The following is a 27,754-nucleotide window of genomic DNA, read 5'->3' as shown; positions in this document are numbered from 1 at the left end:
TTAAATTTAAAAATGTTTCTTAATTTTCACAGCAGTCCTAGAGTCAACCAACTAAAAGACATTAAAGGATGGAGCCTGGGTACCACATTATTCATGATTCTTGAGCCCAAGGAGACAGTGATTACAAGCTTCCCAGGAGCAGCCATGCTACTTATTACCTTTCCCACTGCTGCTGTTTGAAAAGAATGAAGGAACCAGAATATTTTTCCATCAACAAGTAGATTTATTGAAGTATAACATACATATAGAAAATCTTTTAAATGTACTTTAAAGGTGGGCATTAATCTCAGGGTTGCAAACTAGTGTCTTATTATAGGCTTTTAGTGGAACAGAACCTTTATAATCTCTCTAAAGCTTAACCCCCAATAACCCAACAGGCATTGTGTTTACATTAAATATGAACCTTCTCTTTTTAGAAGGACCCTGTTCTCCACCCTCATATCCCAAACAGAAAAGTCTTCCTTGCAGTGGAGATTATAAAACTTCTACTTTTGAAAACTGTTCAGACTCTTAAAAAAAAGTGTGACACCCCCCCTTTAAATCTTGTCCTCTCTAAGTTGGATGACTCACCACCCATCTAGTCATCTCTTCAATCACTTTTCCTCATGGAAAGTGGCACCCAAATTGCCCTCTGTTTATGACTGGCCTGAGCTGGACCTTATGCAGCTGTACAGATTCTGTACTTCTGTGGTTTCTCTCCCATAGCATGTGAATCCTAGGAGCTAGACAGAGGCCATTACAGGATTCAGGGTTAAAACTCTGAACCTGGTGCTGTCATATCTCAGTATGAGCATCAGCTGAAAAAACAGTATGGCCTACAACCTTCTTATTTCTGGATTTTGCAGTCTGAGGGGCAGCTTTATGTAGGGTCTGGAGAAATAGAGTGGTAAGAATCACAAGGCCAACTTCTACCACCAGGCAGACACATGTCACATCTTGGCTGTGCTACTTAGCAACTGTGTGACTTTGAGAAAATGACATCTCTGAGTCTCCATTTGTTATTTTTAGCAGGGAGGACACCTACTACCTACATTGTAGAATATAGCTGCTGCTATGATGGTGATAATTAGGATAGGAACTAGTACATGACAGCTTTAGCCTGCTGAGTTGAAGCTGGATGTGGGCGGTCCCGCAGACATGCCTGCTTGGAACTTGATATTGACAGAGGGAAATGGGACAAGCAAAGGGCTAGAAAAAGAAGCATGAGGCAAAGCTGGCAAAAAGAAAGAATCCTGACAGCAGGGTGGCAGGACAGGAAGTAAATAGAAGGTGTAGTTGGTATAATCCCAGCAAGTCCAGAAGAAGCAAAAATAAGACAGAGCTTCACAAAGCCTGGCTATTAGATACTACTTTCTTGGCAAGAATAATGCCGGCAAAGTGATGGGACTGAAAACCAGGTTACTATGACTTAGAAATTTTTGCACCAGACTGTTAACAGTGGCTACTTTTTAATGTATGTGCAGGTGCAGATGACCAAAAGGGAACATTTGCTCTTTATTCTGCAGTTTTACTTTCTTTAATTGTAAATGAGAAAAAGAGATGCATGTATTATGTGTTTTATTTTGTTTTTAATTAAAAACTGTGAGGAACATGGTACTTGAAAATGTCTATAGGCCAAGAATAAAAACGCCAGTGTTGCTAAGAGCCGCAGTATTGGTCCGGACTTATTCATGCAGGACTGTGCTTGCCTAATGCACCCTTGTCACTGGTGTTGCTCTCACCCTGGGGATCCAAAGAGGACAAAACCAAGACTAAGAGAGTTTCCATCAGGATAATATGGGAGCCAGGCTAGATCTGATTCTAGCTCTCAGGGGTAGCTAACTACATTCCATGCCTCGGAAAAGAAGAGAAGCAAATGAGAAGGTAATTGTGGAACCAATTCCAGTGACATGGGGTAGGGTGAGACCCAGCTCTATAGATTATAAAGGAAGGTGCATTTATTCACAAGCATGTCCATACAGATGAATTAATAAAGACTAAGAAGCAGTAGAGGGAATTCGAGGAGCTTTTATTTGAACTAAAGTAATAGTCAGCTGCTCAAGGGATCAATGCTAGTATAGAAAAAGAAAGTAGAGGAAATTTGGGACAGTCAATTCCAAGTAACCAGAATTTCTCTAGACTGGAAAGCCATGGCACTTGAGGTGCATTTGCAGAGCAGTCCCTCGGGCGACTCTGGGGACCCAGTTGAGGGATACTGGCACTGTGTTGCACACGTGCCATTTTTTCCCATCGTACTCTGTAGCCCACAGTGAAGAGTGGCAGCCTAGTAGTTGGATTAACAGTGTGGGCAGAAGACTTGGGGACAAGAATGTCACAGAGGTCTCGGTTGGAGAGTGATGGACACGCCTGGCTGTGTGGAATTAGCAGAGAGGGCAGGGCCTGACAGACAGGGGAAACATGAACAAGTCACAGGATGGGTTGATTACTCAGCTCATGAAGTCTGTTTCAGATTTGAGTATCAAAGAGGACAAGAAGAAATGATACCATTTTTGTTATAGGGGGCTTCTCCTGTCCTATCCCTGCCGGCACAGTGGGCGTCAGTTCCTGCTCACTCCTCACCCAGGTAGACTGTCCTGGCAGGGAATGTGGCCCAGGAGAGACCCTAGGTTTTTGGTTGTTACCTGGAACTGGAGAACCAGCCTAGCATATTGACTTTGGCAGTTACGAGACCATTGTTAACCTTTAGGTCAATGCTTTCAGGTGCTGGGGACAGATATCCAAGCATAGCACACTAAGAAGCTAATAAGAAAGGCATTTGGAGATAAAAAGTGCAAACTATTTTACGAAACAAACTTTTTCCCCCAGGTTTTTAACTTAACTATTGGTTAGTTGAATGTTTCCTTTTCTTTATTTGAGTAACTATGGCTTCAGATTTTGAGTCCAGTTTAAAAAGTACTTCCTCCAGACTTGTATTACTAGTTTCCTGTAAATTCAGATTTTCATACAGACAGTGCCGCTCACCCGGTAAAACCTAAAATTGTATAATTGCAGGTGAAAATTCATTGAGTTGGGGGTTGATGTAGGTCATGTGGGAAAGTTGTAAGTGCTCTCAGTGTAAGCTGTTGAACTCACAGGACCTGAGAAACCATAGGACTTGTGGGCCAGGCTCCTTCCCTCCTGCCATGGGAGAAATGAGCTCTTGCCACTCAGGGTAGGTTGAGGGCTATTAGAATTAAACCAGCTGGCTGATCTTTGCTAAAGCTTCTCAATTTTTGAGACTTAATATTTCAGTTATGGTTCCATATCTAATACCTCCTAAAAGAAATAAACACATAAATGAAGAAATGACATCTGAAAATCAATGAGAATTTATTTTTTTTCACTCTTTTTCTGGATAGATCTCAGAAAACTTTTTCCTTAAAGGGCCAAATAGTATTTGAGGCTTCATGGACCACAAAATATCTGCATTGCATATTCCCTTTTTCTCCTTTTTAGTCACTTAAAAATATAAAAATTATTCTTAACTCACAAGTCATATAAAATGGGCCACAGAACAGATTTGCCCACCACTGGAGCTTGTCAATGCCTGATCTAGAAGCCAGAGCTTGAGTCTAATGCCCATTAACAGCATCATAAAACAATCAAGGTTTTAATATGTTGTATTAAGTCACCATTGTCAAAGGATGTATTTTTAAGTGACATGTACAGAGTAGGTTACACTATGGTTTAGGTTCCTTCTGTAACTTTACCCAACCTGCTCGTTCAGGTAAATTTGAGCTTCTAGGATCCAGGGATTTCTCTGGGCTGTCTAGCTCAACTGAAAGTCTTAGTTCTAAGAATGCAAGAGTTGTATTTGTTGGTCTTCACTCTACTCAAGCTGTCTTTTACTACATGGCAGATGGTGCTGTGTCTTCTTTGTGTTGGGAGCATCCACTTTTAAATAACAGGCTTCCTCTAGCTCCGTTTGGCACTTCTTCCAGCTGTAACATTACGTGACACTGTTCTGAGGGCTTTCTGTAGGGCTCTGCCAGCCTGGCAATCTTGTCTCGCCCACCTTACAGAGAAAAGGTCAAGATCATGCAACTAGTTAGGCACCTGGCAGTGACCACTTTGGGCTTCCATCTCCAGACAGACTTGAAAGGATCTCTGCTTTTCACTTCTTTGCCTTTTCAAAACTTCATTACCCTGTGGAATATAAAAAGTTGTGTGATGTAGATATTTCAGGTTTGTCAAAAGTACTGAGTTTGCCAAAGCTCATTGAATACTGTACTTAGGCTGTATCTTCTACATAAATTATGCCTCAGTGAACTTGAATTCTGTAAATATTCTAATCAAAGTTCATCAGTTGTAATAAATATATCTCTTTCATAGAGATGTTAATAATGAGGAAATTTATGCATATGTGGGGGCTGGAAGTATATGGGATATCTTTGTACCTTCCACTCAATTTTGCTATGAACCCAAAAACATAAAGCCTTTAAAATGTTGGCGGGAAGACATTCTAATCAAAAAGTCAAAAATGGTTTGGAAAACTTTCATTAGAGTAGCAGAGAAAAAAGTTTTATTAGAAAAAGTGTATGCCTGCTTCAGAAGAAATTGTTCATGGCTATGTTTTCTGAGTTGCTTAGAAAGCAGGTTATTTGATTTTTGTTTTCACCCCCAGGGAAAGGAAAACCTCTTCAGCGCAAGGTGAAAGCACCTAAGAAGCAAGAGGAAAAAGAGAAGAAGGGAAAGGGAAAGCCACAGGAAGATGAGCTGAAGGACTCCTTGGCTGATGACGACAGCTCCTCCACCACCACAGAGACCTCCAATCCAGACACAGACCCTCTCCTCAAGGAGGTAGGTCAGGGTCTTCCAACAAGTCAGGGGGAAGGTGTCCCCTGCAACAGGCAAGACACTCAGATCAGACTAGTCGAACATTTGCATATGTTCCAAGACTTAGTTCTCCATGTGCACAGACAGGCCTGAAGACTTGCTCCCACGCAGAGAGCCCTCACATCTCGGGAGATGGCTGTCCTCTTCCCTAGAAAACACTAGTTAGGTTGAAGTAAATAAAATAAATCAGTTAGAAAATTAAAGCATTGTTAGAAACTTAGGGACTGTCTGGAATAGCAGCTACTTTTTTTAGCTCATGAAATTGTTTCAAACTTTAGTATCAAAGAAGATGAGAAGAAATGGTACCGTTTTTATGTGGGGCCTCTCGTATCACTGCTGGCACAGAAGCACTCACTCCCCACCCAGGTTGACTCTCCTCGAAAGGGATATGTTTTTTGGTTGTTACCTACGTTTTTGGTTGTTAACCTGGAACTGGAGATACAGCCAAGCACACATCAGCTCCCTGAGAAAACTCCCTCACTCATCTCAGTCCTCAGCTCCAGCATGGTCGCTTGTCAGCAGGAGTAATATTGTGAAATGCCTGGTGCACAGTAGTTGTTAACTAAGTGGATTGTTGTGCTACTGTTGTGGATGTGTCTGACTTCTGAGTGTTTATGCAGAAAAGTGAGGGCATAGCTCTATTCTGGCATTTTTATTTTTAGAGAACAATTTCAAATGTAAAAATAAAAAGATAACTATTTCAATATTGTAGCCCTAAATTTCTTTTTCAGTTTTAATCTAGTGACCTAAGGAATCACTTCTTAAAGCTATTCAACAGTGTCACCTTATATATTCATTTTCATATAAAATTTGCCTGTGTATTATTTTTCTTGTCATCTGCCTTCCTCCTGCTTCCTTCATGGTTGCTCTGTTGCTCTGAACCCCTCAGTGCATTGGAGTGCTTCACTTGAGTTCATTTGAATAGATTCAGAGGATGCCATCTACTGTTGTTTGAGTGGAATCCAGCAGTTTCATTTATGTGAATAGGCATTTGGAAGGCATTTTCAGCACAGGTTTCTTCCACAACTTGTCCTCTCTTTTTCTTTCCAACTTTTTACTAACCACTGCTCAAGGGCCCTCTCCCTTCCTGAGCAATTTGATACCATTCTTTCTGTACCAAGTGGCATAATTCTTAGCTCCCTGTTGTTCATCTCCTCCTCTTTCTCCCATCTCCTTCCCTGTCATCTGCTTCCTTAAGCCACAGCTCAAAGCTCTAGCTTCCATGCTTATCACCTTCTTCCCTCAGATCTGCTTTCATTCTTCTTCCTCAGCCCTCTTGCTTATTAGCATTCCTGTGCTTTTATTTCTTCTTACAGCTTTTGCTCACTGAACAAGTCTTTTATCTTACATAGCTTTTCCAACCCTGTTCTACCCATTCACTCAACAAACATGTATTGAGTGCCTTCATACTAGGCCTTTGTGCTAGCATTTGGAGAACAACAGCTGACAAAAAGACCTTGCGCTTAAGCTCTAAGAGTTCATGGGTTTGCAAAGTTCATGATGAGTCAGGCATTATTTCCTGAGTGACTCAGCATAGTCTCAGATATATAGCAAGACAGTGTTTTAGCCCTTTGTAGTCATCTCTTAAGGGTAGAATAGATTGAGTTGATGTGACTATTAAAATCCAGGCTGTCTGAATAATTGTAAACTGTGAAACTGGACACTGTTGGGTAGACTTTACTATGTGCATATAACTAATCCCACACCCGCAGCAGTCCTGGGCATGAGCAGCTTCCCCGCTCTCCTATTTGTGCATCCTTGACTATAAGGCTGCTCAAACTATTGTCAAGAACCAGGTTGTTGTTGTTATTTCTAGCCTGTCGTCCATGTGGTCCTACTGCCATGGTAGTACTTACCCAGTCTATAGGAAACATCCCAGTGAGGTGAGCAATACCTGTGTGGATATATGCCATGTTTGGGAGACAAAGCCACTGATCTCATATTTAGATGCCACAGCAGAGTCAAACTACTACAACAACACATAAGTGCTGTGTCTATTCTTACCTAGTCATGGGCCAGAAGTAGTAGTTGATGGACTACTAGTTGAGGGACAGCTATAAGATCAGCTTAGGTATAGCCTTCTAGTCCAGGCCCCACACTCAGGCCAGGCAAGGTTGCTCTTCTGTGCTCTAATCATCGCAGTCCAGGGGGAAGAGACTGGGCCCTCTTGGTAACTTCATTGCCTGGCACGAAGTGGATGATCAATAAATGTTGTTAAGTAAGTGAATGAGTAACTAAGCCCCTTCCCATTGATGATGAATATCTGTCAGCATTAAGGCCGCTGTAACACTCTTGACAGTGTCACTTGTGAACACTTAATACAGCCTGCACTGTTTTCATGCTATGGATTTTCCTTGTACTCAGAATTAGAAACATTAACAGAAGTGTTTAACTTTATATTGTAGCTCTGGCTGAAATCCTCTTGTAAATAAAGGCAAAGCTTTACAACCCAGTACTTAAAAATGAAACCACTGCCACACCCCAGTCAGGATTTGAATATAAATTAAAATGACATCCTTCATAGGGCTCACCGAAAGATGGTTATAATAGATTCAAGGTTGGAAAATGGACAGAATCACAATAGTTAGATTTGAAGAAAAATAACACTTTTGTATGTTTGTGTGTGTGTGCATCTTTGGTTTTGTGCTGCATAGAATTCTATCAGTCATTTTTATTAGTCCTTCTCAGCAACTATGTGTACATTTTTACAGGACACAGAAAAGCAAAAGGGAAAACAAGCCATGCCTGAAAAACATGAAAATGAAATGTCTCAAGTAAAGCAAAAAAGCAAAAAGCTCTTAAATGTTAAGAAAGAAATCCCAACAGATGTGAAACCCAGGTGAGAAAATTAATAAATACAGTTAAAAGAAGTAACTGTTGAAAACTAAGTAATGTTTTTATTCAGTTGATTGGTTTTTAGGGGATTTTTTAGTACCAAGCCCTATACTGCATGGTTTTTTTCTAATTAAGGTTCACTATCATTGAGTAGGGACATCAGTATCCTTCTGATATCAGGCATGTAAAAGGCAGAGTTAACAACCTGTGAAAGTTAGAAGGAGGTTTAGGTTGGTAGTTCATTTCCAGGGGAGAGCCTTTTCACTTCTGCACAAAGATGATCTTGATGGTTTAGTCAAAGATAAAGCACAACTTTTCACAAAAGGAGTGCTAAATCTGCTCACTACGCCAGTTGAGTTGGACTCTAGAATTCTGTGCTGTAAAGTATGGAAGAATTTGTTGTTATCTAAAAAAACACTCAGGGCAAATAGGAGCTACCTGACAGCTCTACCAGAACACAACTCCCTTCCCATGCCCGTGGACAGGTCTCTCGTGGCCACACGGAAGGCTGCTGCTGAGTGTTTCCCCGAGTAAGTAAATGGATTGAACTCTTGGATTAATAAATTTGTCTCACACTTTCATTAAACTTGAATCTGCATAAGGAACTAATTTTAGCTTCAGCATTATTCTTCCTAATTCATTGTATAAATGGCCATCAGCTTGGAAGTCATTATTTGCCTTTTTGTGGCAATGGCCCAGGAAGAAAGTATATAAATTAGTAAAATAAGCATAGTTTCTCATCATTAGGCTTGTCCTTAGATGTATAGACTGTTTGGTCTTATTCTGATTCTAGGGGAAATACTTGATTTCTGTGAATTCCAGTAACTCAGGATCTGTCCTTAGATTGTAAGGCTTAGTTCAGGAAGGGGCAGTCTGTTCTTAGAAGCAAAAGCTGTATTAGTGATTTCTTTAATAAATATGTAACCTTGTCCCCAAACTTATGAAAGAACAAAGCATATGGCAATGATTAGTAATGGGATAATGTACACATAAGATTTATTCTTTTGTTCAAATTATTAGCTTGACCCAGCCTCACCACTGGTTGAAAATACTTGATCCAGGAAGAATAAATATCAAACACAGTTGACTTTCTCCTGTGAGAAATCAGCCTGAGGCACTATTAGTGCTAATATTCTAGGACTGGAATAATACTTATCTAGTGACTAGAAGTAATTTTTCTAAGCTTTTTTCAAATTTAGGTGATTGATCAGATTATTTTAAAGCTAATGAGGGTAAAAAGTCTAGAGCTTATCAGAATAGTCATGTAATAATTTTTATTATAAATTTAAAAATCAAGTTTGTAAGAATTAGCAAAACCATTCCTTAGGTGACTGTCACCAAATCTGCATAGTTTTTTAGCCTGATACCTGAGGACAGCACATAAGACATGTTATTTCTAAGAAAAATACATGTTAAGCCTGCTCCTCATTCCTTGTCTACTGGTATCTGTTGTGATTTTTTTATGAATAATGTAGCCATTAGCAGATTTGGTCTTGAGAAGGTGCTAACACTGTACTGAAGTGCCACTAACTGAATCCAAATCTAGAATGGCTAGTTCCCTAACACCCAACTGGATGTAATTAGAATGATAACTCATGTTCCCGTGACGTGTGGTTAAGAGACAAATTGTGATCAGAACAGAGTTGTAGTGTTGCACTCGAAATTGTTGTTTGTAACTATTGAAATCTATATGTAACCTAAGCCTTCTAATCTCCTTAATCTAATCTCTTTAAACTGACTGATCTTGTTTTGTTTATTGGAACTTGAGCAAAGTATTGAAAGTCAGAATTCAAAGTATTGAAAGTCAGTAAAGGTTTTCCTGGCACTGTTATTTAGGTAAAGCTCCTCCTACTTCTAATATCAGTGATACCTGAAATTCCTGTCACCTAATAAAAAGTACTGAAAGTGTACTAGTGTATAATTCCACATATCAGAAGGAGGTATAGGCACATTTCTAAAAAGAGCTGACATATACTATCATTTTCTTTTGGAAGCATTATCTGATTAGGAATAAATTTTTATTTTATATCTCAGCTAAAAAGCAGATCTTCTGATACTAATAACAACATCTGTGGACTTACCTCTCTCAGCCTGAGGTCTCAAATACTTAAATGCTGAATCCATTCTCCTTTACATGTGATAAGGCCAGAGGGTTGCCTCAGATACAGTCTCTGCCTGTGAAATTTCATTTTATCATCCTCCCAAGTGTTTACTTCAAAAGAAACCATTTCCTGGGAGTATAGGTCATGGGACCACAATGACAGAGATCTGACCTGCCCATTTTTCAGCTTCAACAGGACAGAAGAAAACCCATAACCCCTCCCCCACCCCCCAGACTGTTTTTAGGGGAGAGATGCCAGGGGTGAGAGCTAGACCTCAGACAATACAAGGACTTCTGCATAATCCATGATTTAGGATATCCATATTCCTTTTGTTTTCTATTTATTTATCAACATCTTTTACTTGTTTACACAGTTTAAAAGTAATAATCTAAACTAGGCAAAAAAAAAAAAAAAGATAAAATTGTTGCACTCTTTTTAGTGATCTGTTCAAATAGCATTACTCATCTCAGAGCTTTGGGCTTCACAGTCTGCACTCCAGACCCTCCAGCACTGGAAAAGCCCAGTCTCGACCTCGGCTCTCTGCCTCGCCCCTCTGCTCCAGACAGGCACCTGTATCCATACTACATGAGCACAAATACAGCCTGGCATCTGAACTACTTTTCTGTTTCCCTTTTAGAAAGAATCACTTAAATTAAGACTTTTATCCACTTGTTTTTTCAGAAGTCTTGAAAAAGGTTTCTTGGCAGAGATCATCTGGCATAATTTAGGAAAGCAAAACAAAATAGTTGTCTAGCACTTCCTTCTTAAAAAAACAATTAATTTTACAGTGGCACAGAATTACACTTTATATAAATAGCTTGCCTCCCACAATTATAAATGACTTACTTAGAAATAACTCTCACCCACCCATCTTCACTACCACTGGTCTCTCGGTGTCTATGTCATGGGAGCCTCTTATTTTCTAAAATTGTGGAGTTTTTAAATAACCCCGTCAGTCTCAAATAGAAGGAAGACAGAAGATTTATAAAACTGTAACATTAAGTCTTATCCATAAACAGTGGCTTTTTTCATGTTAATGTGTTACCCCACCTACAGTTCTTTGAGTTAACCAAGACCTACCTTTTAGATTTTTGGCAGCTCTATTACTAAGTCCAAATATAAAACTATTTATTCTAGAAAACTTATGAAATACAGAGAAACAAGAATGAAAAATGACCTTTGACATACTGATGTTTATAGTCTCTGTTAAGTAGTTATTTATGAAATCACACTTTATGTAGTGTTGTATCATCTGAATATCTTGGCTAGAGGTGGAAGCATTGCATCTAGAAAGTTTAAATCATTCAGACCTTTGAAAAATGGTGTAAATTCATAGTGTTGACTGTCTGAGAACCTAGCAGAAATTGACTGTCTTCTAAGACTGAGAACTTGGAATGGAAACAAAAGAAGAGCATGTAGTTCATAGAGAACCTGGAATGTGGAGCCACAGGGAGACGAGCGTGGTGTGTTAGAGTCACTCACCTGAAGGATGGGGACAGAAAGTACACTAAAGTAGAACGTGTCAGAGATACATTCATTTTATAACATCACAGCCAGTAAACTGTCTCTAAGATTGTTGATGAAAAGCAAGTTACTGCTCTGCCTTGTGCTTAGAGCACATAGCCATCACCAGACACACAGTAAAGATCCCTGAAAACCTTTGGCAGAATTCCTATAAAGTTCTCTGGGTTCCCAGCTGTCTCAGCCTTCCTTGGAAATGTTCTTGGGCCCTGTTTACTTAGCTCCTGGCACAGGACTGCTCCAGCTCATGACTTGATCTTGGCGGACATTAATAGCCCATCATGCCTCCCAGTCTGCCTTCACTCACAGAGCCATTTAATTGTCATGGTTACACATGTTTAGTTTGTTATGCTTACCTCTAAATCTTTTAGAAAGCAAGTAAGTAAATAAAGAGTACATAAATTTTTGCTAGGATTATACCTGAATTCAAGAATAAAGAAGATAATTCATCTCACCCCATTTACTAGACCTCAGGCAGGTGATACACTCTACTCTGCTTCAGCAGATAAGCCCATTGCTACTCTCCAGTGACTCAGAGAGGTGTTTTAAGTAACCTAGACACTTAACCCTCGGATCATTTCATAGTGTCTGTGAAGGAAAATGCACTCAGGTTTTTGAATAGCAGAATCTCTGAAGTTTGTTAAGTCTGAGTCTTTCTGAATCCTAATATCCAAGGCTCCCATCAGTATTCTGAATGGTAGGAGAGACTCACACACAAAATTATTTTGTACTTAGTAGCCCCAAAATGTCAAGTCTGTGCTAAAGAAATGTTTTATGTACATTAGCTGAGGTAAGTGCTCTGACCCATCACATATTATTAAGTAATGGACTACAACTCATTGTCAACATTCACAGTAGCAAAGATAAATCTGTGTCTCCTGGACAGTCTTAAAAATCTTTGAAATGCAGCCATTTTTAAATTATGACTGGGGAGATAATGCATCAGGAAGCCAAATAACGAAAACATGAAGTTGAGTTGTAACAAATCACTTTTACTCTCTCCAAAGCAAAGGGATACGTTTGAATTCTCCATCCTTGATTGTCTTTCAGTTCTTTAGAGCTAACATATACTTCCCCACTGGAAAGTAAACAACGTAGAAATCTCCCAACCAAGATTCCTCTTCCAGCTGCATTGACAAGTGGATCCAAATCACGAAATTCCCAGAAAACAAAAGGTATTTTCATTTTGATTATAGAAATACTTAACTCATTATATTAATAGTTGTAAGTCACAGTAGTTACCAGCTGATACTTACAAGTCATGTAAAAGACTAGGATTGTACGCTCATCCTTATTAGCAGGGTCATTGAAATAGACCTGAGGGAATTATCCTCCTATAATAACATTTTTTCTGACTGTTGTGCAGGTACAAATAAATTAGTGGATACTAGGCCTCCTGCCCTGGCAAAATTTCTCCCAAATAGTCAAGAACTAGGCAACACCAGTAGCTCAGAGGGTGAAAAAGACTCTCCACCTCCGGAGTGGGATTCCGTGCCAGTTCACAAACCCGGCAGCTGTAAGTATGATGCTTAGAAACCACAGTGCTCTGCTCACCCCAGCCTGCCCCCGCTCCAGCATGCACACCCTGCGGTGGGTGGTGTAGTCCCTAACAGCAAGCGCAGTGTCTGGCTTGGCCCAGCCAACAAAAGCCCCTTGTTAGAAGTCTGCATTGTTAAACTCTTGTAATTTAATTAGCCATAGTTCCCATCTAAACTTTTTTCCCAGAGGGCTGGTAGACAAGGACACTTCTGCCCAGGACACAAAGTAGCAAGATCTGTTTGGAGCAATGACTCATCCAAAGAATTGTTTCTTTATGAACAAATTTAAGTCGGTAACCCTTTACCTGACTAGTTCCTTACATATTGCAGGGGAATTGTTTTTGTAAAAATTCAGTGGACTCTCAATTTTACCAGCATCTTTTACATAGAGCATCAAAGTGAAGGTGTCATTATTTGTCTCACTAGCTTCATGACCTTGTTTCTTAGACTTACCTACACTAAATACGAGAATAGCACAGTATACTAAGATAAAATAGTGTTCACCCCCTATATATTTAGGGCCTGAAACAGAAGACCACAGACAAACAGTTGGAAGGGACAAAGTACAAGAATTTACTGTTAAGAGAAGTCCAGCCTTAGTTAGGACTGATTTCTCTATATTCACTGAGGTATTCGAGAAAAATCTCATTTGACCTCTTTTTACTAAACGGAAAATCAGGGGTCAGCAAAACTGTTTGAGGTGAAGGAGATGTAAATGATAAGTGGGTGATTGTAAGTAAATGCAATGAGAGTTGGAAATGCAGGTGAAGAATATACATTAAACATGGTGCCTTCTCTATTTTCACCTGCATAAATGCAACCTAGAAAGAGAAGCTCTGTGTTAAAACCTTTAACCTCTATTTGCTATGAGATTTTCTGGTACCTTTTAGTACTATTTTTTGCCTGGGATGAGATGTGATCTAGGAGCTCCTTCAGGAAGTCCTGAGTGAGTCCCAGAGTAGTCCCAGTGTCCAGACTGAAGGTTTTTGACTCTTTGAGGCTTTGGCTCACCATTGGTCCTTGACTAATTACTGTGTGATTTGGACAGTGTCCTCAAGCACCCAAGGCAGAACACAGCCTGTTCCAAGAGTGGGTAGCTCATGAGGGGACAAACCACTCTGGGGGGAGTGGCAGCAGTCAGAGAAGGTAGCAGGCAAGAGGTAGCAAGGGAAGGGCCAGGACAAATAGTGACCTGACAGTGTCAGATGGGCACATTGTACTGTGGGGGCTTCCAGGAAGGGCAGAGGAGGGGAGCGATTTGAGGAGCCTCCTCTCGGAGACAGCACTGAAGCGTGGTATGAGATCAACAAACAGAGCAGACAGGAAGGGATTGTACCCCCATAAAGACAAGAATGGGCCAGAGACAAGGAAGGTGACTGAGGTACCAACACCATTCAGGAAGATTAGAAAGAATTCCTAAGTTGGTACAAGGTGGCACTGAAGCCACCTTGAAGCTGGAGCTTCAAAGAGAGAGTGCTTTGCCTGGCATAACTGGGGACTTAACACAGCAAAGGAACATTTAACCTTGTCTAGGGCCTGAACCCCGGGGGTTTGAGGAGAAGCAGCTGATGCTGGAGAGAATGGCAAGGGAAGAAGAATCACAATGCAGAGTAAGCTTCAGTTCTGGAAGTAATGGAACCAGACCCCTCACAGGAAATGAGAGCAGAATAGACCCTCTTCGTGGTAGTCTGAGCTTGCATAGGCTTGAAAGGCCAGCCAGGAGAGGCCTGGGTAGAAATGCACCAAGCCAAGCAGGGGTGAGAAATGGGATGACAGGGCTGGGCAGTTGTACTGGGATAATTGGACAGCCTCACAGACAGCAGCCCAGGGAGACAAATTCACAGAGATCACAGACCTTTCCTCTTTTGCACAACAGTTGCTGGAACATCGCTAAGGTATGCACAGTAAGTGTGCACGCCAGTGATCTATTTCTCATAAAATTTAGTGAGCTCAGAATCAATATGATTACAGTGGCATTTCTCGGCTTTTACCTTTAAAGCATCTGTGTAGACGTTACCCTTACAGGCAGCAACAATCTACTAGGTGCTTATACTTTTAAAATTGGGACCAGGAGCAGCACCACACCAGGCATGCCTGCCAAGTGCAGCGTGTCAGTGGGGCTGTGTCAGGCTCTGTACCTGCCACAGGTGGGAACCTGTAGGGAAGCAGGTTCCAAGCATTGATCTCCCCCCACCCCATCCCTGAAGGACATGAAGAAGCTCCTCCCAACTGAGGTGGTAGAAGGGAGGAGAACTAAGCCAAATCCTTGAGGGTCCTGCAGAATTGAGCAGAGAGTTGGCTCACATGGGTGGTTCCAGGAAAGCCCTGTAATAAAAGATGCAGCTTCCCTTGTGTAGCCTTTTAGCCTTTCAAACCTTCCAAGAGAACACATGTAGAAGCTTTAATTTTCTTTGTAGTAGTACTGGAGGTGTGCATAATTATTAACACATCAAAGGAACTGATTTTGAAGAGCAAGAAATCAAAATATCTATTAATGAGACCTTCTGCTTTTTTATTTCCAGCTACTGATAGTCTTTATAAACTTTCTCTGCAAACCCTCAACGCAGACATTTTCTTAAAACAACGCCAGACCTCACCGACACCTGCCTCTCCATCCCCCCCTGCTGCTCCTTGCCCTTTTGCCTCCCGGAGCAGCTACAGCAGTATTGTCAACAGCACGTCCAGCAGGTAGGCGCACTAGTCCCTTCCTGCTCCGTGGTAAGTAGTCCTCCAGAAATCTGATGCTTACTCGCTCTGTGGAAGCAGTCGTGGCCCCCGACTGCTGTCCACGGTACTGGTCTGCCCTTTCCCTGAGGTCACTCCCCTGCTGTCACCCTGCACCCAGTCCAGCAGCACCCGACCCCCACACTCCTTTGGCTCACAGCGAGTGTGTTCTAATCTAAGAGGCAGTGAGCACCTAGACATGCAGTGAGGTCCCATGAGTGGGGGAACTGGTGTTCACCTTGTCTCTTAGCTGTGCAGTTAACAGGGTTGGGCTCTGGATCAAGGCTGCCGTGGCTGCGAGAGCACCACGGTGGGTGCCAAGGGCACGAGTTGGCAGCAGAGCATGTCTACTGGCACTCCTCCCCGGAGGCACCGAGCCACCCAGTGTCCACTGCTTTAGTGGCACAGCAAACTCAATGGGAGCTATGACTGTGTGTCGTGTTCCTGCCATGTGCCAACACTGTCTCAGCCACACAGGTATCGCCCCGTCTCGTGCCCCCAGCCAGCACCAGGGGCTGCTCTCGCCTCCCTGCTGTGACTGGGAAAGCACCGAGCAAACCCCCAGCAGGCCTGCTGGCCTTCAACTGTTGTTGAAAGAGGAAGTTACCACTGAGATGGGGGAGATTCCTGCTTGGGGGCCCACCACAGTGAGCTCCTAACTGTCTTGGTGGGGAAGAGGACTTTCCAAGAACCTGATCCAGATCCATCACACACAGGATCCTGCCAGTGTGTCCGGGTCCTTGTTCCATGTCCTCATGGCTCCCTCTATAGTATTAGTCTCTAAAATGAGATTGCAGTCTATTCTAGTTGCCAAATTGGGTCCTGTCTTGACTCTGATAGTGACCTTGTGTTTTCTTACCTTTTCTCCAAACTCCCTTACAGCCATCTGACCACACAGTCTTAGGTCCCAGAGCATTTACGTGAGACCAGGCTGTGCTCTCTGCACTGCCCTAGGTGGTTCCAGGTCCAGTGAAGGCCCTGCATGGACTCCATCCTGCAGAACCCTTCCCCACCCCAGACAGGTGCCCCCAGCAGGCCTCCACGGTGGTCAGTGCTGATGAGGAATGCATTTTCCCTTTGCTTCTTCCTTCAAGTGACCCGAAAGCAAAGCAGCCAAATGGAAGCAAACACAAATTGACAAAAGCAGCCTCACTCCCTGGCAAAAATGGCAACCCCACTTTTGCTGCAGTCACAGCTGGGTACGACAAGAGCCCAGGTGAGCAGCTTGGCATCAAAGACCTGTCACACCGAGTGTCAGGCATGTTGAATTTTCTTAGGCCTGATTTGCCTTCGATTGATTCAGTCCATTGTTACAGGTGGGAATGGCTTTGCGAAAGTTTCTTCAAACAAAACAGATTTTTCCAGCAGCCTTGGCATTTCACACACTCCTGTTGACAGCGACGGCTCAGACAGGTACCATGAACCTTTTTTAGCCAGCAGATAGAAGGGATTGTCTAGCACCTTCTGTCTAGCACCTTCCGTGTTTTAATGCATTTTCCCTGCTAGATGACAAGTAGGCATTTGTCGGAAGTAGTCGAGCACCTCAAAAAACTCCTGCCTGTTGCGTGGAAGCAGCAAGCCTGGTTGCTGGGCTTTCCACAGCGCCCTCCCGGGGAAGGGAGGCAATGCACCGAAGACACGTGCCGCATTTACTCTGTTCTCACCCCTCCGGGAGCATAGTCCGCTGTAAGGAGAAACTAGAAATAGAATAAAAACGTTTGAGTGGAAGGCCAACATGTGAATTACTGAACCTACCACTTCCTTAAGCAGAGAGACTTAGTGGCCGTGTGGCATGCACTGATTGCCTCGGTTTCATTTTCCCAGACGATAATATTAACAACGGTGATAAGACCGTCAGTAAGTAAACACCAGGTGTCATTGCTTTACACTTAAAGGAGATGAGTCCTGCATTTAGAAGTTTTTAAAATAATCTTCCATTACTGCAAAATGCTTGTTTAAGTCAGGCAGCGGAACTTCAGGAGCCTCTGCCCTGGCCCCCAAGCGGTAGAGAAGCTGGTTTTCAGTTCTCCCTCTGTCTTTGCCCTGAATGCCTGAGTGCCGTGGGAAGCAGCATCTCCCTGTGAGGCTACACGCAGTCGATCTGTTTCGCTAACCATCGCACATTTTTTGTGTGTTGCATTTTCCTCCTATCATACCTCAGCTCGGGCTTGTGGAGTCCCGTCAGCAACCCCAGCAGCCCTGACTTCACGCCCCTCAATTCATTCTCGGCCTTTGGAAATTCTTTTAATCTAACTGGTGGTAAGTGTTTAACACTAGACCTGTAGCTGATCGGCCTGCTGATGGAGGAGGAGGGCAGAGGAGACCAGCAGGTGTGGGAGCAGCATGCTCAGACAGACAGGGAAGCATGGCAGTCATTTAGTGAACTTTTTTTTTTGTACCTGCAGTCTGGCATTAACAGACAAGACTGACAGGCTGAATTGAGGGAAGAAGGTCTGTGTTGGTCTCTCTCAGATGCTCGGGTGTCTCAGCTCCTGCTAGTATCTGGGGACAGGGCCTGGCACGGCTGTCATGTGGATGGAAGCCCAGCATAAGGGTCCTCTCCATCTTCTTCCCTTGCCACAACCCCCCAGTGGGACAGCCAGGATGCTGTGTGAGTTGCTAGTACTTACTTAAGAGTTTAAGGAAGGCTTCCATGTCTGATATATGGCTCCTGGCTGTGCTGGGGCTCCTTAATTTTTCTTTGCTATCCAGAATTAGAGGGAGTAATGTGAACTTTTCATTAACTATGCTCGTAATATTCAAGTTGGGGAATATTTGCATTTGATGTCATACAGTGAAGGCTATGGATCAACTGTTCGAATCATTTGCTGTGTGCTTCAGTTCTGGGGTGTGGTCCCCTCTGTTCCCCATGAGTGTGGGGGAGCTGATGAAGTGGGTGTAAAGGTTCCAAGTAATCCATGGTAGGATTTGAGTGAGCTCATCTTATTATAGGTGAGTATGGTAAAATAAAATACAGATTTGATGGTTGCTTCCTTATTTTCAGAAGTTTTCAGTAAACTCGGGTTACCTCGATCGTGCAATCAGGCCTCACAGAGAAGCTGGAATGAGTTTAGTAGTGGCCCTTCATACCTTTGGGACTCCCCAGTGACGGACCCCAGCCCTTCCTGGCCTGCCAGTTCCAGTTCCCCAACCCACACAGCCACAGTGAGTATCGGGGTCTGGGCCTTGCCCGCTCACCATTGGTCATTACTACATCACTGTCACTTGAATGGCACTGACATATGGCATCTGGAAGAGGTGGATTAGTTATTTTATTGTCTCTGTTGTGGGCCTTTTGACAAAATGGCTCAGGATTCTTAAGAGCTGTTAGTCGAGGAATTATGGGGGGAGCAACTGAGCAGCTGCTGGGTTGGTCTCTGAATGCTCCCCTGGTGGTCAGCCTGTTCCTCGCCTGCACAGCCCCCACACAGGTGTGGCTGTCGGCTGAGGCGCCACCATGTCCAGAGCCAGGTGGCGACAGCTTGGCCTTTACCGCCTACGTCACGCAGATTCCCAGAAGTAGGCTGCTAAGGAGCTGAGCTTTATTTCTGAGCTTGTGCTTTTATTATGTGCATTTGCCTTTTGGGTGATGTTTCTGCAAAAATTATACTCCAAAAATAGTTTGTTTTGTTTTTTTTTAGTGGGGAAATTTTTTGTTTATAACATTATTTTCAGATTTACAATAGTAAATTCAACATCCATGTATGTTGAATATCTGTATATGTTGATCTGAGCTCCACCAGATTTTCAGTTTCTATCCATTACCATGCCGTTAACCCCCTCTTCATCATCTCCAACTCTTTTTCCTTCTGGTAACCATCAGTCTGTGCTCTGCTCTGAGTTTGTTTTGTTTGGTTTGGTTTTTATACGCCACATAAGATTGAAAGTATACAGTATTTACCTTTCTCTGTCTCATGGTGAGCTATGTTCTTTCTACACCTGTTTTGCAAACATTTTTGTCATAAACAGATAAAGAATTTTGTCAGATGCTTTTCCTGCATCTATTGAGTCATCATATGCTCACATTGCATAACAGATGTTGTCCCACCCTGCATCCCTGCAGGGAAATCCCACTTGTGAATTTACTGGTGAAGTTAGTATGTTAGTATTTTGTTGCACTTTGGCATTTATGTTCATCTTTAATACTAGTCTGTTTCTTTTCTGTGATGATGTTGTCCAGTTTTATTATCAAGGTCTAAATCATAGAATACATTAGAAAGCATTCCCTCCTCTTCATTTTTGGAAAAGTTTGAGAAGAATAGACACTAAATCTTCCTAGAATGTGTAACAGAATTCACCAGTGAAGCTACTGGTCCTGAATTTTGTATGGAGGGATGTTTTGATTACCATTTCTCCTACTAATGAATGGCCTGTTCAGAAAATCTATTTTCTTCCTTATTCATTCTTATCAGGTGGCATGATTCTAGGATTTCATCCCTGTCTTCTAGGTTGTGCAATTTGCTAGCATACAATTGTCCATAGTAAACTTGTGATCTTTTATATTTCTGTGACATCAGTTATAACTTCTTTATTAATATTCCTCTTGATAACTGTCCCAGAAGGCTCTTAAAGTATCTTCATTTATTTTCATTCTTTTTTCATTTTGCTGCTCTGTGTGGATGAATTCTGTTTGTCATCTTACTTACTTACCTACTCTTCTGCTTCATCCAGCCTGCTGTTGAACCCCTTTAGTGTATTTTTCAGCTCCTTTTTTTTTTCAGCTCTGTGACTTCTCTTTGATAGTTTCTGATGTTTTCTCTCTCTGTTGATATCCTTGCTATGTTCATTCATTCTTATCCAAAGTTCATTGAGCATCTTTATAATCATTAATTTCAGCTCTTCATCAGGTGGTTAACATTTCTGTTCTTTTTTTAAGGTCTTTTTCTGAGATTGGCTTGTTCATTTGTCTAAAACATATTCCTCTGATTCCTTATTTCAAAGGAAATTTGTCCACCTATAGCTATAGATTTGTTGAGTTCATGGGAGGAGTAAGGTTGGGTTATGCCTATATAGCCAACATGAACATCTCTGTATTTCCAAGAAAAATAACTAGAAGGGTTAGCTTTTGCAAAATTATGACAGAAAAATATGACCCTACTATAACTACCACTTCATTCTCAAGACAACTTAATTTAATAAACAAGGCTTAATTGTATATTTTCTTTTTTTAAAATTTACTTATATATACAGAACCTGGGGTACAGGCCAGAGGTGCAGGGGTAGTGAGAGGGCTCACCAGGGAGCAGAATAGACAGATCGAATAAGTACACTGCTGAGGGGAGCAGTGGGCACATCAGGAGAGGTCTGCTGCACTATGTGGATCTCCTCCGGGGCGGGGATCGAACTCATGCTCAAGTGGCTTTACTTCTCGTACTGTGCTTTAACCCACTGCACCACCAGGAGGGCCATATTTTAGCTTTGTAGATTCTAAAGTTTATCTTCACTTGGTATGATTCTGACTTGTTAAAAGCATCTTGACCGTTCTTCAAAATAGGGGTTGGTTAGGCTTTGCAGGTCATACCTGTTACGGTTCCAAATACTGAGCTTTGCCATAATATTATGTAAGTGTCACAGACAATATGTAAACAAATAGGTGTGTTCCAGTAAAACTTACTTGCAAAAACAAGCAGGACTGGATTTGACCCACTGACAGTAGCTTTTGTTTCTTCTTTAGAATTCATCAGAATCATCTCTTCAGGCTCTAGGATGGCTCTATGTAAAAAAACATTTGCTTTGTCATAAATGAAATAAAAGAAATCTGTGACCTAGACTGCACTTTTAGCCTGAGTCCTAACGTTCCATATTGTACATTTTCTGTTTTGTCAGTCAATTCTTGGCAACACCAGCGGCCTGTGGTCCACCACTCCATTCAGCAGCTCAATTTGGTCCAGCAACCTCAACAGCGCCCTTCCTTTCACCACTCCAGCAAACACGCTGACAGGTATTGGCCTCATGGGCACAGAAAACAGCTCTACTCCTCACGCTCCTTCCACCTCCAGTCCCGCTGATGATCTGGGGCAGCCCTACAACCCGTGGCGGATATGGAGTCCTACAATCGGAAGAAGAAGCTCTGACCCTTGGTCTAATTCACACTTCCCTCACGAGAACTGAAATTAGGCAAAAAGAAAAAAATAGTGGGGGCCCCTCATCTAGATCATGATACGCCAGTTTTTGAAACATCTGTTTAAGGCTCTTACTGTTGTAGCTTCCCACTCCCCACCCTCCTCATCTTTGCAAAACAGACTCGAGCAGGGCAGGCTTATACCACTTGCTTCTTTCAGATCTTTCTTGCAATTATGATTATATGAGATTTGCTGTTGTGCTTTTAGAGAAAAGTCTGGATTCAGCCACAAACTCTAATAAGACCTGTACGTCTGAAAACCTGAACTGTTACCAAGTTTCAACCACCTGACTTCTTCCATCTTTATTTATCTGTAAGAACACAAATTTGACAGTACAGCTAAGGAAATAATTTGAGTGATTAAAAAGTCCTGGCATGTGACAGTTTTATTAAATTACCAAGTTTGGGTTTTAAAAATTTCACAATATTACACGCCAAGATCTAATTTTAAAAATGTATGAGGACTTTGTGCTGAAAAATACAGAGTATTTTTTTAAAATAAGGCTGTCTTGGTTTAAAAACAGATTACAGAAATGTAAGTCAACTTTAAGAACAGTGACGAATGTGAAAACATTCAGTTGAGACCACATGCATTTTCTGTGCTGTTTGTACTTGAGGTATGTAACATTTGTATACCTGAATTTATTTTAAAGATAAACTGAAATGCACATAGTCAAGTCTTGGGAAACAAGATTGAGTGTGTATTTCTTAAAAATACAACTTTGTGTTGTACTTTGAAATAAATGATGCTTTTTTCAAAAGCCTTGAATTGTCATGTCTCTCTTTTTTTAACATGCAAGCTGCATTTATTTGGATTCTCACACCGAAGCCAGCCGTTCTGACCTTGGTCTTCTGCAGAGATGACAAGTATAAGTGGTGTTTGAGTAGAAATCACTGGAACTCCCTGTGGTTGGGTTAATTTTTGTTTTTCCATAGTAATCACTGAGTTTCTTGATAGAAAAATTCACACAATCGAAATTTATTTTTCCTTTCAAATGGAAATATGTTGGCCCTTTTCCAGCCTTTAAACTCCCACTACTTCAAATGACATCTGTAGAAACCACTCAGGCACCAACAAGTGCAATATGCCACCACGCAGCGGGGCTTTGGCTTAATCTTTCACACTGTCTTATGCTCCTACTAGCTTTTCTCACCCTCCTGTTTCCAATCTGATGTTTTATTTTGTTTTGTTTTGTTTTTTATATATATAGTTTACATCATTCTTCCTTTTTGCACAATGTATGCTTTCTTCTCTCAGGTACAGCTCCCATAGAATTCCCAATTTACCGTGCACCATCACATAACTCCCTTGTGCTCTTCTCTTGGGTTTTGATTCCTTTCCCTCCTTCTCCTGCATATAGTTGCCTGTTAATTTTGTTTTCTAATTTATTTAATTTTTTTCCCAGATCCCTTATTTGTTTCCCCCACATTCCTCCTATAAGTAAAACCATCCAATATTTTTCCTTTTCTTTCTGGCTTATTTCACTGAGCATGATCCCTTCTAGCTCCATCCATATCATTGAAAATGACATGAGTTTATCTTACATATATATATATATATATATAATATATAATATTACATATACAATAAATGTGTGTGTGTGTGTGTATATATATTAGATCATTCTTCATTTGAGTTTATCTTTTTTGATTGCTGTTTGAAAGCCAGCTTTGGACACAGCCTTAGGCTAGGTAACCAGGAAGCATCATACATAATGTTCTGTTCCAGGACAATTACATCATGAAGAGATCCATGAAGGATCTTCAGGATCCATGAAGGATCATGACCATCCCCATGAAGGTCAGAATGGGTTAGTTGAAATTATATAGGAGTAGCACCCTTTTCCCTGTCATGCACCACATCACTGTTCCACTGTGCTATGACCCTTGGGGACACCAGATTCCTGCACAGTCAGAGCAGGTGCCCTGAGCACATAGCGGGCCTGGAGCAGGTCAGTGCACTGCCAAGCCAGCACATACCAAAGGCTTGGGATTTACGTTCTACACCAAAGCCAAAAATAAGGTGTTGGCTATGTGAATAGTAAACCCTCACTAACAAAAGAAGAGGTTTTGTTACTAAAACCTCAGTAAGGACATCTCAGAAATCCTAAACAATGTCCTTCATAAGAAGCTCCTGAGCCTGCATCATTTGGTGCCTTTTTCCATCTCAGCTGAAAAATCCTCGTGGACTTCCCACCGCCATCACCATAGGCCCGTGCGCTCTTCCTACCCTCTGATTTCACCTGCTATTTCCATGAGCAGATCTAACACCATACACTTGGGAAGGGAGTAAAAAATACTACAAACAAGGGTTTATTTATCACCTGTGTTTTCCTGATAACTCTTGGCAGGTATTTGAGTGGTGATAACCCAGACAAACCTGAGGCTTTACTTAGTTTTAACTTATGGTGAAAACCTTGTTAGCTTGCTTTGTACCAAGCCAAGGTTGAAATTGAAGACTACATATATAAAGTTGTATTTAAATAAAATAGTAATGGATGTCTTAAGTAATTAATTTTATAAAATGCTAATGTCCAAATTGTTAGCTAACTTTAAAATTTTTATACCTAAATTAATTTATAATTATTTAAATTCTTGTCCATTGTCTGCAAAGAATAAAACAGTTTTAAGTTACACTTATTAAAATGTCAGATTAACAAAATAGGCAGATGCTTTTGGATAACAATTTTTTCATCATTTCCAAATTTTAAAGTAATGTGTTTATAAAATATTGACATGGAGAAAATACTAGATGATTATTATAGATTGTAATAATGTAGTCCTACTGGATAAACTGAAGAGACATGATAATAGATGTGATTTCCTACCTGCTGATGTTTAAAATCTGTTAAAGTTCATCCTAATAGTAAATTTAATGACATAGTTTTATTTAGTATATTGAAAAATACTATATTTGAAAGATACATAGTTAACTAAATCACTACCTATTTTATGTTTATATACCTACATATGTCTAAGTGCATACAAATGAAGGTATATTAATAGGTCCTTTAAAAACTCTTCTTATATCAGGGCCCTCCCTGGTGGCGCAGCCGCTTAAAGCACAGCACTAAGAAGCTAACACCACTTCCTCATGAGTTCGATCCCCACCTGCTCCGGAGGTGACCACATGGTGTGGCAGATCTCTCCTGACCCGCCCGCTGCTCCCCTCAGCAGTGTACTTTGTCGATCTGCCTGTTCTGCTCCCCACTCTGCCCCTGGTGAATCCTCTCACCCTCCGCATCTCTGGCCTGACCCCAGTTCTGTATGTACAAATAAATAAATCTTTTAAAAAAAAAAAAACAAAAAAAATCTCTTCTTACATCAGTAATACACCAAAGGAATAAAACTAGAATCTGGATTTTCATGTAATTTAGTAAAATTAACCCAAATGCAGAGGGATTTTCATTTTTGTCACCAGTTTTAACTCACTGGTTTCTTACATGTCCATCCTTTAATGATTTTGTTAGATTGCCTTGAATAGCTCTGACTTAGTTTTATTTGTTCTTATTTTTAAATGCTATCACAAATAAATTCACCCTTAAAATATAGACCAATCCCAGAAATTAAATGGTATCAGATGACTAAAATATTTGCTCACACCTGGACATGTTGGCAAAAATGTTTATAAAAGAACAAATTTATTTATACTGATAAGTGCAAATGAAGTGCTTGGAAGAATAGTCTGCCAAACTTGAATGCTTTAGAAACAAGCTCCTGACTTTTAACAGAAGTCTGTAAAAGCTCAATGACAAATATTTAGGTGCTTTACTGCTGCCTAAGATGTGAGCTATAACAAAGGTGATTGGAACCCTAAAGTCAGAATAGGCCCCTCATTTGAATAAAAAGAATATATAGAAAGTCATGAAGAGCAGTGCTTTGGGATGGCTGGCTTCTATCACCAAGAAACTACCGCACTCCAACAAATAATATTAAACCCATGCTCATATGGTGTAATGTGTGAGGATTTACCAATAGTAAGACCTTCCTGTGAACAAAATGACCCCAGTGGAATATAAGGTAAAGGGTGGGACCACAGTCCTGACTCCTCACAGGCCTCCAAGTGGGCTTCCTGCTAGTGCCTCCTACCAGAGACTATAAATCCCACTCTGGTTACTACCTACTTTCACTGTGGACTGAAAACTAGAGGGCAACAGACCTAAAGTAAAAGTGAGCAAACAGAAAGTGTTTTGTTTTCCTACCTGGGGAATCCCCACCTCTTTAATAGCAGAGACTCATTTTTCTAGTTCTGTTATTAAGAAACATTAAAAAAAAGCTTTGCTTTTAACCCAGAAATTCACTGGCTGATCTTCCACAATCCCTAGAAAAACAACTAACAAATTTAAATGTAAAATAAGCAAACCGCTCAGAAACCTTTGAAATTTTATTACTTGAAAGACTAGCATTAGTGGTTATAAGATCTGCCCCTGAGCCAGCGTTTCACCCACCCTGAATAGGTACCACGTGGAATGTTTTGCAGTTTCACTGCAGTCTGATTCTGCATGATTACAGACATCTTACGTCCAGTTTTGTCTCAATAACTACCAATATAGGCCCAAACCCCCCACCTCCACATGCTCTGTGACTTCCATGCGAAGGCAAACGAAGATGGAGATTTGCCTACTATGCTACTAATCTCCCCCGTAGAACCCATCAACCCATCCCCCGTAGGCCATCAGGCTTCTAACTGCACCCTACCTTCCTTGATGCTTCCTTGGTCTTGCCCCAGCCACACACCCCTCCCCCCACCACACCTCTGGGGCCACAGCAGGTGCTGGGCTGTTCTCTGCTTTAGTCCCTGCATGTCAGCACCTGGCAGCAAGCCCAGGGGTAGGTCCCTTAGAGGGACTGGGTTTGGGTAAGCACCCACTGCCGCCTTATTTATCGCTCCTCCAGCCATGTCCTCTGTTTCAAGAGAGGGAAGACTGTACCAGATCGCTAAGCTCACAAACCGCCCCCCCCCGCCCCCGCCCTCCTTTTCGTTAACCAGTGTGGGACTGCAAGCGTGAGTGCCTCGGCTATCCTTCAGTAACTTAATTCTGCTCCGAGTCACCCTCCCACTGCTCCTGAGCAGGTGCTAGAGACTCGTGCGGACCAGAGCCCTCCACCGAGAAGCATTGTCCACCAGGAACCCCAGCTCCGACATGGCTTGTGGCTGCTAAGAAGGAACCCCTGCCCCCGTCCTCTTACCTTGTAACCCCTTAACTGTTCCTTTGAGGAAAATGACCCATCCCACCCCTCACCCTACCTCCTCCCCCCCACCCCCACCGAGCTTCATCCCAATTCCCTTCTCCTGCCCTTAAGGCAGGTTATTGCGCAAGATCTAGTTTCTCCTCCCCCTTTTGAACTAAGGAAGCTTGCAAGCGCTCTGAGCAATACTTCTTGACAAATGCACGCAAAACCGTTATACACTCTCCACTATACGGGCAAAACCGCCAGACACATCAGTCAGATATAAAAAGAGCACATGAGATCGGGATCTGTATATTCTCATGGTCTCCTGGGGAGGAAGGGAGGCAGGAATCTGAAGAAATTGTATATGAAGCAGTTTGTAGAAAATTAAATTTGGTCTTATGGTGCTAGGAACTGTATGCTTTACCCAGTCAGAATCAAGTTTTTCTTTTGGAAGGGGCGTGAACCTTGGAAAGTGTATACTGGATAAGCTTCCCATAGAGAGCAGCTTCCGTAGTAGGAAATCCCACTAGAGTAGAGGAAACCGGCCTTAACCCGCAGAGCGGCTCTGTGCCATGCAGCGTAGTGGCCACAAGGAGTCAGTCTCGTATAACCTTCAGTGAGAAAAAGCCCCTGGAACGTTTTGCGTCACATACAAAACTACCTGCCAGCTCACCAGAACAGCCCACTCCCTCGGGGCGGAAACTCTAACCGTATTTTCATGACCGCAGTCTTGTGTTCTTAGTCCTATACCTCTTTCCTCACCTGAGGAAAATCCGAATAAGAAATTCGTGACGGAAGAAGAAAGGGCAATGACTTTGTTTTGGATCGAGCCTCTTCTTGATAACTAAAACCTGCTTTAAACTTGCCAAAGCCAGCAATCTCTAACAGCTCATTACAAATACAGTACCCACACTTCAAAGAGC

The 27,754-nt window shown here is 41.8% G+C and overlaps 1 protein-coding gene across 1 annotated transcript in view; it reads left to right on the top strand.

The window, feature by feature from the left end:
• The window catches only part of TMEM131 (transmembrane protein 131), a 128,510-nt gene extending 106,093 nt beyond the window's left edge, over positions 1–22,417 (top strand). The window contains exons 32-41 of the mRNA XM_004686145.2: positions 4,604–4,779; positions 7,527–7,654; positions 12,324–12,448; positions 12,640–12,789; positions 15,334–15,499; positions 16,630–16,751; positions 16,852–16,948; positions 17,697–17,794; positions 18,540–18,700; positions 21,362–22,417. Of these exons, the coding sequence (XP_004686202.1) occupies positions 4,604–4,779; positions 7,527–7,654; positions 12,324–12,448; positions 12,640–12,789; positions 15,334–15,499; positions 16,630–16,751; positions 16,852–16,948; positions 17,697–17,794; positions 18,540–18,700; positions 21,362–21,646 (1,508 nt within the window). The 3' untranslated portion in view covers positions 21,647–22,417. The remainder of the gene's footprint in view (positions 1–4,603; positions 4,780–7,526; positions 7,655–12,323; positions 12,449–12,639; positions 12,790–15,333; positions 15,500–16,629; positions 16,752–16,851; positions 16,949–17,696; positions 17,795–18,539; positions 18,701–21,361) is intronic.
• The last annotated feature ends 5,337 nt before the right edge of the window (positions 22,418–27,754 follow it).

The sequence above is a fragment of the Condylura cristata genome, unplaced genomic scaffold, assembly GCF_000260355.1.
Source record: "Condylura cristata isolate star-nosed mole 26May11 unplaced genomic scaffold, ConCri1.0 scaffold00020, whole genome shotgun sequence".
Taxonomy (NCBI): Eukaryota; Metazoa; Chordata; class Mammalia; order Eulipotyphla; family Talpidae; genus Condylura; species Condylura cristata.
Note: the sequence above shows the minus strand (reverse complement) of the source record. Positions and strands in the feature narration are given on the sequence as shown.